The sequence below is a fragment of the Monodon monoceros genome, unplaced genomic scaffold (assembly GCF_005190385.1).
Source record: "Monodon monoceros isolate NGI ecotype Baffin Bay Population unplaced genomic scaffold, NGI_Narwhal_1 Super_Scaffold_4, whole genome shotgun sequence".
Lineage (NCBI taxonomy): Eukaryota > Metazoa > Chordata > Mammalia > Artiodactyla > Monodontidae > Monodon > Monodon monoceros.
The window spans coordinates 62,726,676-62,741,490 of NW_021703781.1; the positions used below are offsets into that span (position 1 = coordinate 62,726,676).

The 14,815-nt window shown below is 36.6% G+C and overlaps 1 protein-coding gene across 5 annotated transcripts in view; it reads left to right on the forward strand.

Annotated features, from left to right (window-relative positions):
• The window catches only part of ADD3 (adducin 3), a 124,210-nt gene that overhangs the window by 96,532 nt on the left and 12,863 nt on the right, over positions 1 to 14,815 (forward strand). For 4 of the 5 annotated variants that reach the window (XM_029244755.1, XM_029244757.1, XM_029244752.1 and 1 more), the window contains exons 2-5: positions 343 to 566; positions 10,895 to 11,033; positions 13,018 to 13,169; positions 14,156 to 14,236. In XM_029244755.1, coding sequence (XP_029100588.1) covers positions 372 to 566; positions 10,895 to 11,033; positions 13,018 to 13,169; positions 14,156 to 14,236 — 567 coding nt within the window. In that variant the 5' untranslated portion in view covers positions 343 to 371. Of the gene's footprint in view, positions 1 to 216; positions 567 to 10,894; positions 11,034 to 13,017; positions 13,170 to 14,155; positions 14,237 to 14,815 lie in introns of those variants that run through there. The other variant, XM_029244754.1, reaches the window with a different exon arrangement.

Genomic DNA, 14,815 nt, shown 5'->3' on the forward strand with positions numbered 1-14,815 from the left:
CAATTGTGAAAATTTGCTGTCTTAGGTGTGGCATTTTACTATTGGACATTTTGATCACTGCTTCTTTAAAAAATTCATATAGCAGTTGATGACATTATTATAATTGAACCAGAAGTTGCCACTAGCTCTGAAAATATCAATTTCCAATTTAGCATTGTAATCTAAGATGTTTTTACCTTAATAAAAAATTGTTCTAATATTTTTCAAAAGCTACTTTTTAAAGAAAGTCGCCACTGTTACTCTGAGGGCAAAAAAAAAAAAAAAGTGCTGCATGACCTGTGTAAAATTTGAATTTAATAATGAATTTATTATGAATGTCCTACTTTGTGTTTATTAATGCAGATAGCAAGGAGAATTGGCAGACTTGAAGCATGAGTTCAGATGCTAGCCAAGGCGTGGTCACTACTTCTCCTCCTCCCAGCGTGCCTCACAAAGAGAGGTATTTTGACCGCATCAATGAAAATGACCCAGAATACATAAGGGAGAGGAACATGTCTCCTGATCTACGGCAAGACTTCAATATGATGGAGCAGAGGAAACGAGTTACTCAGATCTTGCAAAGTCCGGTGAGTCAAAATAATTTGAAGGCTATAATTTTTCTTCCTCTTTGGAAACCTTGATACAGTGATGCTCTCAGGTTAGAAGAGGGGTGGAGGAAGAGTGACTAGTTGTCCCCAGTCTTTCAGAGGCAAAATAAGCACCTAATTTATAAATTTAATTTGCAAGGCTTTAATAATAAACTGGTATCGTCTTGGTAGGATAAATTTTCTTGAGTGATTTCTGAGTGTAATGTTTCATTAAAGGAGGACAGAAGATGCTACTGAACTCAGGGATCCCCACTGCAGACTGAATATCTGTGAAGAAAATAAAGGTATGAGTGAAGTGTTAGGAACCAAGAAATAGATACACCCCATGAACATACTTTCTTCTTCCTCTGGGTATCTTGACACTCAGAGCAGCACAGGAAGACTTAAGGTTCATGAGGATGTCTGTGATTTGGCAGCCTAATGTTACATACACCTAATGTAGGCACACATACATGCATACGCACCAAACTAACTAGATTAAACATGGATTCTAACCTTAACTCAAGCTGAAAATTCTGTCTGCACAGTAATATCCAGACTTTGTAAATCATATTCAAGTGATTTGTTAAGTTTCTTACAAACCTTTAGTGGAATTGTAAAGGTCACATATAAGTTTTAGAAAATGAGTGAACAGCTTGATTTAACATGCAAAATGAATTCATAGCTTTATGTATAATGAAGATCATGGGCCCCTCAAGACAGAGTTCAGCATACATAGACACACGATGCCCAGGTTGGGGTTCTATTAGATTTCCAACTTAGGTACTAAAATAAACACCAAGACATAGAACTGCCTGAGGTGGCCCTGGTGCATCATTTTTGTTGCGCCCTTGTGGATTTAATCACAGAGGCTGAGTCCAAAGCCAAAGGGGAATTCCACTCCTGAGTAATTCTTATATAACAGTGGCCTAGATAAAAGCAAGTACAAGTTATAAAAGCAAGGCAAGCTTTGAGGAATTTAAGTATAGCTTAAATGTAAAGCTGTCCTTTAAATAAACCCTTAAAGAAACCTTTTCCCAATGAAAAGGAGACTAACCAGAAAAGTCATCATGAGGGACTAAATGTTCAGTGCCTTCTTTTATGCAGACTAGTTTCTATGTTTATAAATACTTGAAGAGCATGCTAATTATATAGATATATTTCCTTCTATACAGAAACTCCACTTTGAAGAACAAACTCATTAGCCAAAGGATTATGGTAATATATAGAATAAAGTAACTGAAAGAATGAGATGAAGTTCAGATTTTGTTCAAGATTATTAAATATTGAGATTTCTTTGGGAAGTGCTCCAAAGAGGATCATTCAATTCTAACTAAAGTTTAAAAGGAAAAAGTACCAAACTACATTTCTATGCCAGGGTTTTTTTAAAATAATTTCTCCACTAAACTAATGACAGTATAACAGTGAGGAGATTACCTAATGTTTTTACTTGTGTATTGCTACTTGCAGATTGGCTTAAAAGTATCAATTTTACTTATGCCCAGGGGAATTTAATGAAAGAATGGGAAAGGGCAGGTATATAGATTGTCATTTCCATGTTCATATAGCAAGAGTGATAATTTTTAGCCCAGAGAGAAACAAAGAAAATTTAAAAGAATTGTGGATTGATCATTTTTCCCCTAGATCTTTGCTAGTGAATTTAAAATCTTGTTTGTGAAAGACTTGGAAAAGTGTATACATTTTGTCTTTCTGCCATGTTTTAGGACAATGGCTTTCAAATTTCTTTTAATACAACAAACTTTTCACCACAGGAAATGATACATGGTGGCCTGTATCGCTAAATAACAAAACCTAGCAGCTTAAAACAACAAGCTTTTATTAGCTTGTCATTTCTGTGGGTCAGGAATTCAGGAGCAGCTTAACTGAGTGGATCTGGCTTAAGGTCTCTCATAAAGTTGCAGTCAAGACATCAGTCAAGGATGCTGCATCTGAAGGCTTGACTGGGGTGGAAGTTTCTGATCTTAAGATGGGTCACTCACATGACTGTCAGCAAAAGGCTACAGTTCCTTGCCACATGGACCTTAACCTGAGGCTGCTTGAGTGTTCTCCCCCAGAGGAAGTATCTGAGAGCAAAGAGGAGCCTGCAGTGCCTTTTATGACCTAATCTCAGAAATTAAACACCATCACTTCCACCATATTTATTAGTTAGAAGTGAGTCACTAAGTTCAGCCCATACTCAAGGGGAGAGGAATTAAGCTCCACCTTTTGAGGGGAGGATTGTCCACTCTCTGATGACAATTTATTTTAAAAGTATCACAGTCTGCCACAATTTATTTACCTTCCTTCCACATGCAAAATACACTCACCATCTCCTCCTTCCACATGCAAAATACATTCACCATCTCCTAACACCCCTGCAAAAGTTTCATCCTATTACAACATTAGCCTGAATCCAGAATATCATCATCTAAATATGGTCCAGGTATAGATGATACTCCTCAAGTGTAATTTCTTAAGTACAGTTCCTCTCAATCTATAGACCGGAGAACTAAAGAGACAAGTTGTCTGCCCCACACACACCCAGTGGTGGGACAGGCAAAGATAACTGCTATAGACATTCCTGTTCAAAAAGGGAGAAAATTGGGGGTACAAAGAAGTCACTGGTCCATAGCAATTCTGAAATTCACCTGGGCAAATGTTTGGCAGTTCCCTTGATGAAGATTCAGTCCTTCTACTTAGTAGGAATGAGTCTCCCTAGTTCTTGGCTCTGCCCTCTGAGCTTTTGGTTCCACTTGTAGAGGTCTTAAGAGTTCAAAGACCTCTTTCCTTTTTGTACTCTCTTTGTTTCTTTAAGTCCAAGCTTGTAATGTTTCTGTGAATATAATTTTCTTAAAACCTTTGTGTGTCTCCTGTGAATTTTGGGGTTCACTCTGTTGGACAAAACCCATAACCAATAAAGATCAAAATCAAAGGTATTACTAATTCATGTTCGTAAGAAACAAATTTGTAATCCTTCTGTTTTAATTGCTGAGTTCATTTGGGAAGAAAGGAAATCAGGAGAAAAACTAATAAAAGCAAAGTATAATGCTTTTTTTTAAAGCACTTACTATGTACCAGGCACCTATTATGTACCAAATCCTATTTAATCCTCAAAACAACTCAATCAAAGAAGTATTACTATCCCAAGTTTACAGTGGAATAGACTGAAACTTAGAGGCGTTAAATAACTTGCAGAAGTTTTTACAAGCTTAGTTAAATGGTGGGGTCTGGATGTAAACTCCAAAGCTCACACCCTTACACACTAGGCTGTACCACTTAAAGCATTCAATAACTATGAAAAAATTCCACTCATATATTATTGTTTCATTCTTCTTGAAATTCTCTTGCTCAAGTTAATTCAACCCAACTCAAGAAGAGTTTCGAATCATAAGACATTTTGGTGTCTGTAAATTTGGATAACAAACTTGACACCTTCTTGCCTTGAGCTGAGAAAATAAGAGCAATTTGTCTCATCCTAACTCCAAGTTATTACTTCTTTCTAGGAATTTCACATACTTTTGTCATTTTTTTTTTTAATTTAAGAAAGTATTTGTCTTAGAAATTAAGAGCTGGTGAGTAAACTTGTTTAGCTAGAGATTTTGTTAATGCACTCGGGAGAATCCATAAGTTTTCTTTGACCAATATATTCCTCATATATATGTCTCTGATGACATATATATGATTGCCCTTGTCTCGGAATGAAGTGCCCAGGGCAAACTGTTAGAATTAAATGATGGACCTCATCAAAGTTAAAGAATCATGTAAGTTGAAAACTAATAGCGCATTGTGCATAGTAGATATTTAGTAAATTCTGAATACATGGATGGATGGATATATGAATAGCTGAGTGGGCTTTGAGTCATTAAACACTTTAATGTTGTCCAACAAGCTCCTACTGAACTTGACTGCTTAAATGACAATCAGTTGGTGGGTTTCAGAAAAAGACTGAACGTTCTTAAGCCATATCACTATAAGAAGCAATTTAGACTTGTTAACAGAAGTGTGCAATGTTACTCTGAAAGATAGGACAACAGGAGTGTAGGTGGTGATTGGTCAGGCACATGACACACTAACATTTCTTAATAAAAGGGCAGTGTGTAATGCTTCAAACTTATTTTAAAGATAGGAGAAACTTCAAAGCCATATACATGTTAGAATCTCGCTGTAATCAAGGCCTAAAATGTTAACAGATCACCTCAGTTAGAATAGTTGGTCAAAATTACCATGATTTATCCGGTCACTTCAGAAGTTTCAGATACAAGTATTCTTCATTAACTTTGTTTGCATTTTTATTTTATACCAGCTTTAAGAAAAGATATTATTCTAACTTTTAGCTTTATATTAATTAAGACACATAGATACAGGAGAAAGATCATCCAGAAGAAGATTTGGTTGATTTGTGTTTTCTCCTTTCAACAGGACCAGTGGTAATCTATTTCCAAATGCATACATTTCTTAATGGAAAAATTCTAAGTAAGTTTGTTATGCTCCTAATCCCACTTTAGGAGAGATCTAATAGCATAATTGCAGGGTGCCTTGGGAGCAGCAAGTCTGTAATCTGTTTTTCTTTTTGCTCCAGTTTTTCTTTCTAGTAATTATTATGAGGTAGAACATCCAGATGTGGATATTTAAAATCCAGTTCTGATACTTACCAGTATTCTGTTAACTGATTTTCATTAAGTTAGACATTACTTATAGGTCAGTCTATGTAATTTTTTTTAGCCTTAACCAAAATAATCATATCAAGTCAGTTTCTTTTATCAAATTGGTTCTCTTTGCTGTGATTTAAAAATAAAAAATCTTTCATCTATTGCCACTTTCTCCTGAAAGTTCTGATCTTAGATGCAGAAGCCTTAAGAGCTGATGTTTCAAATTACTCCTACTTTTGGTGTATAGTATACGTGAATATGTATATACTTAAAGTATATACTTTAAGAGTATACTTAAAGTATACTCTGACCTTACCTGAATCTCAAATCTCTGAATCTTTTGTGTTTTTACAAGTTTATTTTTATCCATACCTTTATGAATTCAAAGTTTACAGGATCACTCCTTCAACATTGACAGGAGAAGTATCAAATGAAACGGGGGAGATTCAGAGAAGGCTTTAAAGGCAGGCACCCTCTCTCTAAGCTAAACATTTTGTTTTTCACCTAGTGATTTTTTTTTTTTAACCACACTTTTTTGGACATGTGTTTGATGAGAGAGCTGTCCAAACTATAATGTTCTGAGGACAAACCAAGTTTTCAAGTAGGATTTTGTTTGAGTTGAAGAATTAAATGACTTTTCAAAAATGTATAAACTTCTGTGAAGATTCATTTCTTACTTTAAAAAACTGAATTTCTCCCATTAGATGATGGACAAGCCTTATTACACAGGAGGAATTTCTCATTCAAGTGACAGACTGATAAGACTGTATTCTAGAACTTCAGATTCCAGTGCTAATAACCTATGAAATGGATCTTTGCTATCATTAACTCAAGAGGAGATCAGGTTCTTCGCATTCTTTCCTTCTATCTAGGAAAATATAGAAAAGAAGCTCTAACTTACGATTATAATAATTGAGCACTGAATAATTGTGTCCAGGAGACTCTAGAAGTGTGAAAGACACAGTCCCAGCCATCAGATATTACTGTATAGTAGAGTATGAAAAATAAATCACAATCATGGTAGCTACCCTAAATGTAGTATAGGCAAATGTTAAAATAATTCAAAGTGGGGTGAGAAGAGAAGAAATATGGAGATCCCTCCTAACTGTGGTGATTAAAGGAGAGACTTCAAGGAGAAGGTGACATTTTAAGATGAGTGTTGAGTAAAGGGTAAGAATTCATCTGCTAGAGGAACAGTAGAAGCCAGCATTTCCATTTGACGAAATACAGTGAGCAAGGATAGAAAAGTACAAGTTGTGATCAGAGAATGCTCAGCAAACCTCATAGGCTACCAGAGCATGAGGTAGTAATGGGAGATAGAGCCAAAAATTGACCTAACAGATTGTAGAGATCCTGGAGTGCCAGACTATTGTGACCTAAGTTAGAGGTCAGCCCATTTTCTCATCATTACCAGTTTTAATCTGTTTATATAAATGTTTTATACATGCATGTATGCATATAGTGTTTGTTTTGGATCTTGGCTCAGCACCACTTAATAGCTATGTGACATTAGGAAACTCACTTAACTTGAGCTTCACTTTTCCTTGTTGGTAAAAATGGACCTCACATGGTGGTTGTGACAGTTTAATGAAATAACATAAAAGCATGTAGTGCAGTGCCTAGCACATAGTAGACAACTGTTTCTGTGGAAATATATACATAGGGTTAAATACAATATCGCTAACTTAAAGCATTTTTATGCTTTTGTGACAACACTTTGAAGATTATAATCATAATTCATTGGACTGTATTTTGGTTTTTGAAGGCCTTAAGGAATCTATCACCCCGATGGCACTCTGCCTTATTCATGTTCATGTATTCATGTATTCAGGGACTGCCTTCTCTTCTCTGTTCTTCTCTATCTGAGAAGGAAGACGGTTTATGCTGTAAAACCACATATGTGTATGTGTTGTTTGATATTTTAACCTGACTCTTCTCTAGTAGAGACCCTAGGGAATTGTTGGTTTAATCTGACTTCAGAAGCCCCAGCATGTGATCTTGCTGCCCTGCTTATAACTGAGTTTCTCATTCTGCTTTGGTGGGAGAATTCCTAGCTATAAGAGGGCAAGTTTTGGTACTCCAAGATCTGCTGAGTAATTTTTTTCGCTTTATCTATCATTATAACCTAATGCTCTAATCTAGCCTAAGAGGTTTACTCATATTTCTGATCACAGCACACCTGCTGCCTTATTAGTTGTACAGGCATACCTAAGGGATATTTCAGGTTCAGTTGCAGACCACTGTAATAAGACAAACGTTGCAATAAAGTGAGTCACACGAATTTTTTGGTTTCCCAGTGCATGTTAAAGTTATATTTACACTATACTGTAGTCTATTAAGTGTGCAGTAGCATTGTGTCTAGAAAAACAATGTACATACCTTAATTTTAAAATAATGCTGTTGGAAAAATGGCACTGATAGACTTGCTCGGCAGAGTTGCCACAAACCTTCAATTTGTAAAAAACGCCATATCTGCAAAGTGCAGTAAAACAAGGTATGCCTGTGTTTGGTTTCAGTGATACAACCCATCTCTGATAAAATTAGGCAAATATCTGTGCCCAACTGAGAGTTCGAGATTTGAATCTTTATTCCATTTACTTGTTAGCTGTGTAACCGTGAGCAAGTCATTGCCTATTTCAGGACTTGGTTGTGAGATTCAAATGAGTCAACTGTAAAGGATTATTTTATCAACATTGAATTTTAGTAGGAATATGATTAACTATCCACCATAAAGACAAACAAAATTTTTATTATTTTAACGAAAGCTTAAGTTTACTGATAAATTTTAAAAACCAGCTGAAACAACTTTATATCATTAGTAAATTTTATACTGACTGTTTTATGGCTTAGGTAATTATCTGAACAATATTTCAGAAATATTTGGAACATAATAACTGAGTTATAAATGTTCATGACAAAAAATATTAAATCTTTTGGAATAGAAGAATTCATATCTGTTGAAGCACTGTCAACTATATAAAAAGGCTGGGGACATTTCATTTACTTTGAAAATTATTTTCTTCTTCTATACTGCATAGAAGCAATTCACTAGTCTTAAAGGGGAAATTCATTATTTTTTTCTTAATTAATTACAGAAGGGCTTTCCTTCACATTCCTCTGTGACACCATGGATCATCTCAAAGCTTTAGGATGGTACTCATCATACTATGGGATAAATGGAAGTAAAAAAAGCATTTTCACTGATAAAAAAAGCATTTGACCTGAGTCCTTGCCTCTGACATTTACCAGCTCTGTGACCTCTGTGAACGAATTTTTCAACCTTTCTCATTTAGCTTTGTCAATTCACCCAGAAAAAATTTCTCATCAGGGTCATAAATAGTTGTGATTCTCTTGAGCAACTAGTTGGGGTTTTTTTTTATTTCTTAAAACCCTCGTAAACCAGCATATTGAGCGATTGTGTTGATTCATGTTGGCTGCTGGAGACTTTAGATAAAAGTTGGCCCATCTCTAGCAAATGATACAATTTTATAGTATGCTCTTTGTATCTTAACCTCATTCCTGGCTCTATCTTACCTTCATATGCCTATTTTCTCATTAGCTTGATTTTTCTTACCTATATTTAATTTATTTTTGTGTCATGTTAATCTATGGAATCTGCCTTAAATTCTTCCTGGAATAACATAAGGTGCATTCAATAAAATAAATTATGCCTACTTCTCAGAGCTATTGTGATACATACAGTAGGTGTAAATTTTTTTTTTTACACTAAATCACAGAATATTGGTTATAGCTGCTTTGAACTGTGGAAAGTTTAGAGTTTGATTTTGAAGGGAAGATAAAGTTTCAGAAAAGCATTTTGGCCCATTGTCAGGTATCTAGAAGTTTTCTGTAGTTTATGTAAAGATAAATGAGTATATCTGGAAGATTCTTTTCCTTTCAGCCTTAAATATGGTAAAACACTCATGTTACTCATCAGTATGAATGCGTCCATCCATCTTATATGCAGCTCACAACCATTTTGTGTTCACAAGGTCTTAGAAATGTACTAATGGAGTTTTCTGATAGATATAACGTGTCTTTGTAGAGAATATTTTATACGATAGTTTCTCCGGTTTAAATCATGTATTTAAATGAACTAGATAAAAGTCAACGGAATTAGATGTTTAGAATTTTTTTTATAATTATGCTAAGGATTTATATTTAATAAGCCTTGAATTTGTGAAAGAAAAACCATGTTTAACTGGTATAAACTTCTCTATGAACTCAGAATTCAAATAAAGTCACAGCTAGTATTTTTAAAATTAATCATTCAAACATCCATTTGCTGTATGAGCAGAAAGTTTTCTAAAAGCAACACAAGCATGAGTCAGTACTGGTTGTAATATGTACTACCACCTCATAGCCTCACAACCACATTTCCACTTTCACCATGGGCTTCGCTGCCATTATTTAAATTTTTTTAAAAAGTTCTCCCTTCTGAAAACCTCAGAGGTGTTCAGCCATCCTCTAAGCAAAGCTACATCTAAGCAACTGCTCCAGGAGATCTTATTCCCAGCCTTCTGAGGAGGGCTATTCTCAGCGACTTGAAGGAGAGTCACTCTTCTAAGGAGGATTTCCCAATTATCTCCATGGTGTTTATATCTACCCCTCTTGGAGGTAATGTTTCCAAAGCAGTTTTCTGCCTTCTCCCTCTTAGGTGAGGTGGGAACAAACTGAATTTAATTTCCAGCAGTGCATTCTGCTATACATGTAACCAATCTCAAACAGAAGAGCGAGGTCTAGATGGTTTATATTGCAAGAGCCTTCATGTTTAAGATGGATGAATGAATATAAACATGAGCAAGAGAATAAATGACGAATTTAATAAAATAAGTGTTGGTTGAGTGTGATAGAAATACAAAACCAGCTATTTCAACTAATGTGAAGGATTGGGAGATGTTTCAAATGATGAATCATATTAGCAACTCAAGGGTTACTGGAATAGAAAATTTTCTCTTAATGTTCAGTATTTTTATTTATATAAATACTGCTTCTGCCACACATACCCCCCCCCACCCCGCAAAAAAAAAAAAAGAAAAAGAAAAGAAAGAAAAGCAGCACTCCAGAACAGGAACATACAGTACCCGAAGTTGGGGGGAAAAGTTCTTTCTTTAGCACAGTGTTGCATAAGGGGAGTAATCAACTCTCAGCTTTTATAAGTTTGCTTGCAGAGTTTATAGAGCTACGGAATTGCCATGGAAATCGTAAAATGGAAGCCATGATTTACTATGTCTTAGTGAAAACTTTTGCTGGGAGTTGCTATAGTCAGAGTCATGCCTCATTCAGATAAGAACTCTATCCTAACCTAGATAATGAGCTGCTGGGCAAGGAATGGGTCTCTTTTTACATCAGTCTGTACTTGGTGCTCTAGTTGCATATTATTAACAAAGTTGCTTTTACCTATACCTGTCTATTATAGATGTTGTAGTATAGCTCATTTGCTTTGAGATTAAGAATGCCTGATGATTTTCCCTCCCCTGAAAGCAAGCTTCTTGCTTCTTCCTCCAGTGTTTTAATTTTATTATTTTGTGTTTTATATTTGTTTTAAAATAATGTACATGAAAGCTATTCAAGAGAGGGATGGGGGAAGAAGACTGGTTACATCAGAGCAAGTTATGTTTGGGTCGTTCTGCTCCAAGCGAGAGGCATGTGCTCAGTGATTATTTTTGTGTATTACAGGCCTTTCGGGAAGACCTGGAATGCCTTATTCAAGAACAGATGAAGAAAGGCCACAATCCAACTGGATTACTAGCATTACAACAGATTGCAGATTACATCATGGCCAATTCTTTCTCGGGCTTTACTTCACCTCCCCTCAGTACGTCAGTTTCGTAAAGTTTAAAAGACAGTAATTTCATCTCTAATTTGTACACTGCACATTTCTAGCAGCATGTTCTGATCTGGTTCAGTCCTTAAGTTTATAACATCTAATAGTTAGAGTAACATAGTGTTAGGATCTCTTACTTTTTCATACCAACCAGACATTTATTACACTTTGTGAGGATTACAAAATAGTTATAAAATGTGGTCCCTGCCCCCAGATAAATGCATATTTGAATTGAGGAGACATACAGTGAATGCACAAAAGATTAAAACTGCAAGGTAGGGCTTCCCTGGTGGCGCAGTGGTTGAGTCCACCTGCCGATGCAGGAGACGTGGGTTCGTGCCCCGGTCCGGGAGGATCCCACCTGCCGCGGAGGGGCTGGGCCCGTGAGCCATGGCCGCTGAGCCTGTGCGTCCGGAGCCTGTGCTCCGCAACAGGAGAGGCCGCAACAGTGAGAGGCCCGCGTACTGCAAAAAGAAAGAAAAAAAAACTGCAAGGTAACTGTAGAGGAAAAAATTACAAAGCAGCTGGTAAGAAGTTGTCTAATGACCTTTTCTAAGTCATCTAGCTATGAACTCAGAGTTGGAATTGATTATTGGCTGAAGTGGACTGAGAGAACTTTGTGGAAGCAGAGAGGCCTCAACTAACCAGACTTTAAAGGATGGAGCAGTTAGAGCTTGGTGTAAAAGGGTTTAGGACATTTTATTCATTCAACAGTTCTTTAGTGAGAGCACCAATTTGGTGGACTGAACACTAAGGATACCAAGAATCATAAGGCGTTGAGTCCAAGCACTTTACATCTCAGAGAACTCACTGCTGTACCAGGGCAGTACACAGAGTCCCAGACCATCAGGGACTTTTCTTTTCCTTCTCTTTCTTCCTTTGTTACTTCCTTTTTTTTCTTTTTGGTTAAAGATTTACAAACAGGAGTTCAACGAATTCAAATACTTCCCAAATAGAGGAATGGTATGAAAAGAGACATGATGGTGGGAACGTGCCAGATGAGGGTAGAACTCCTAAGTGGATCAGTATGTTGGGACATACATACTGGTTAAAGAATCTTTGAAAGAGTCCCAAAGTGAATTATAAGTGCTTGAACTAAAGTAGTGGTTGTGGGTAAAAGAAGGAAGAGATCAGTGAGAAAGGCATAGCCAAGGAAGAGGAGAGAAGACTTAGCAACAGGTTTGAATGTGGTGATGGTGGGGGTGGCAGATGGATGGTGAGAAGAATGATGAGTGCCAAAATCACTCACTCTTCCAGCTTGGGAGAAACATTCTGTCAGAATCAACAGGAAAGTTAAAATGTTGAGCTAGTTTTCTTCACTTTTTCTATAACATTGATTATCTGTCGTGTGCCATGCATCCTAACAAGAGTCCATAAGGGCTAAGGGATAAGAGGTCCACGATAGTACCACACAGGCCTGGAAAAGAAGTCTAGGAAAGAGGTGGGAAATGGTGTCCAGGAGAATGAAGACTGAGCGAAAGTTGAATTCAGCAATTGGGTCATTAGAGATTAAGACTCGTTTTTGTTGCTTGGTGAGGGCAGAAACCAGACTGCTGTTTGACTGCATTCTTAAATATTTTTTGTTTGAATAAAAGTCAAAAGAGGTATTAGAAAGGTACAATAGCTTTCTGTTGAGATCTTTTCATCATAAAATTAGCAATAACCTCAGTGTTAATCACACTTTTACCATTGGGATCCTGTGACCATTTTTCCCCAGTGGTGTGAGCCTGACTCCCTAACATCACTCTCGAACAAGTACTAGATGAAACAGCAAGGCGATAGCTGATACGTATTTTTACTCTCAGTGTACTTCTCTGAAGCAAGATAAGCTAATGCAACATTGTGTGGGCTGATAGGTTTCAGATCATCATTTACAGGCTGGGATACTCTCGGACTCAGGCTGCTTCCTGGCAACTAATTTTCAGGTAAGGAATTATTTGAACTGGTTCTTTATCCACAGTTTTTCCTCTTTTAGGTCTCGGCATGGTCACACCCATCAATGACCTTCCTGGGACAGATACGTCCTCGTACGTGAAGGGAGAAAAGCTTACTCGTTGTAAACTTGCCAGCCTATACAGACTTGCAGATTTGTTTGGATGGGCCCACCTGGCAAATACATATATTTCAGTGAGTCCTTCGTCTTTCAGTTCCTTTTTTTAAAATCCCAACTTAAAGGCAACTATACTCTCCTCACCTTTACTCAGAAGTCTGGTATTCTCTGAACCTAGCACGCTGGACCACAACCTCATCCTGATATAAACCTTATGTTTAAGGGAGAGGCTGCAGTTACCCCAACGTTCTTCTCCATTTGTTATCTGTGTCGTTTCCTTAATTCAGACCAGTCGCAGAACCTATCCAGGAAGAAATCCTCCTGGCAGAATTTTCTCTCTCTGTGTTAATTATATCTGAGAGTCAGTGATATTAAAAAATAATTATATCTGAGAGTCAGTGATATTAAAAAATGCTTTAAAAACCACTTGGGGCAGGGAAAATAGAGGGGGCCAGGGAAGTTTCCTCTCTCGTCTTTATTTTTTTAATATATTTTTCCCATTCATCATCATCTTGTTTTCATGTTGCCCCACTTGGACACAAGACAATATTTGGAAGCAAAATGTATGAAAATATTGTGTGATGAAAATGGCACAGATGTGAGGTGCAGTCTTCCTACAACTTTTCATCCCTTCCTCCAGCTATTCCTTGGTTTCCCCTTCCATTTCCACCTTAATTCGTTCCTAGGAAGAGAATCTATTCTCTTTCCTTTGCCCATTTCCCCTTAATTTCCATATTGTATTGGGTTGAACAATACTGGCATTCGTTTCTCCTGCATGTAGCTGACCCTAAATAACCTCAGAACCCCCAAAATAACACTTTTAGGTAAGTCCAGTAAATGAGAAACTAATGTCAGAATTTTTTAGCAAGTACTTGAGGGCTTGAGGGAAGAAAACTTTTCAAGGAAAGTTTCATGCTGCACAGCTTTAATTTCTGCTTTGTTTTTCCCCCCAGATATCTTACAGTTATTCATTGTAAATATATTCCTAGTCATGTTTACACTGCAAAATATGAACACCTCATAGTAAATCTGTATTGTTTTGGTTTTTTTTTCTTTCTCCCAGGTAAGAATAAGTAAGGAGCAAGACCACATAATAATAATTCCCAGAGGCCTGTCTTTTTCTGAAGCCACAGCCTCCAATTTGGTACAATTTTCATTCCTATGTTACTTTTTCTGTGCTTCCTTGTACTTTTCTGACAGATTTTAGCTTTTAATACAGGACAGAACAAGAAAAGGTATGGATGGAAGAACATTTACTAGTGAACAGGGAAGAATTTGGAAAGCTAATGTTGATTTTTAAGAAAAACTTTAGCGTTCAAGAAAAACGGTAGTTGAAGAGCCTTATAAATGAATTGGTCAAATCAGTTAACCTATTTATGTTTTGAAGAGAATCTTGATTTTTTTCACCCTGTACTCTGTAATTTGTTTTTTCAAAAAACAAACAAAGTCTGTATATTTTATAGCTAGATTTAAACAAAGTTCAGTTGGTGTGAGTATAGGGTCTGACATTCTAGCATTTTATTTTTCGATGATTGTACCCCGAGCCACTGTCATTGGCCTCTAGAAGAGTAGGAACTACGTTGGTTCCGGTGCTATAGTGTTAATTAGCAAATGAACATTTTCCAGCCAGTTCAGTAAATGCCAGACTTATCCAGACCTTCAGTGAAGAGCTTAAGTTATTCAGTTTCTTGGAAACTGTGCTTCTTGCTAAATGCTAAGTTTT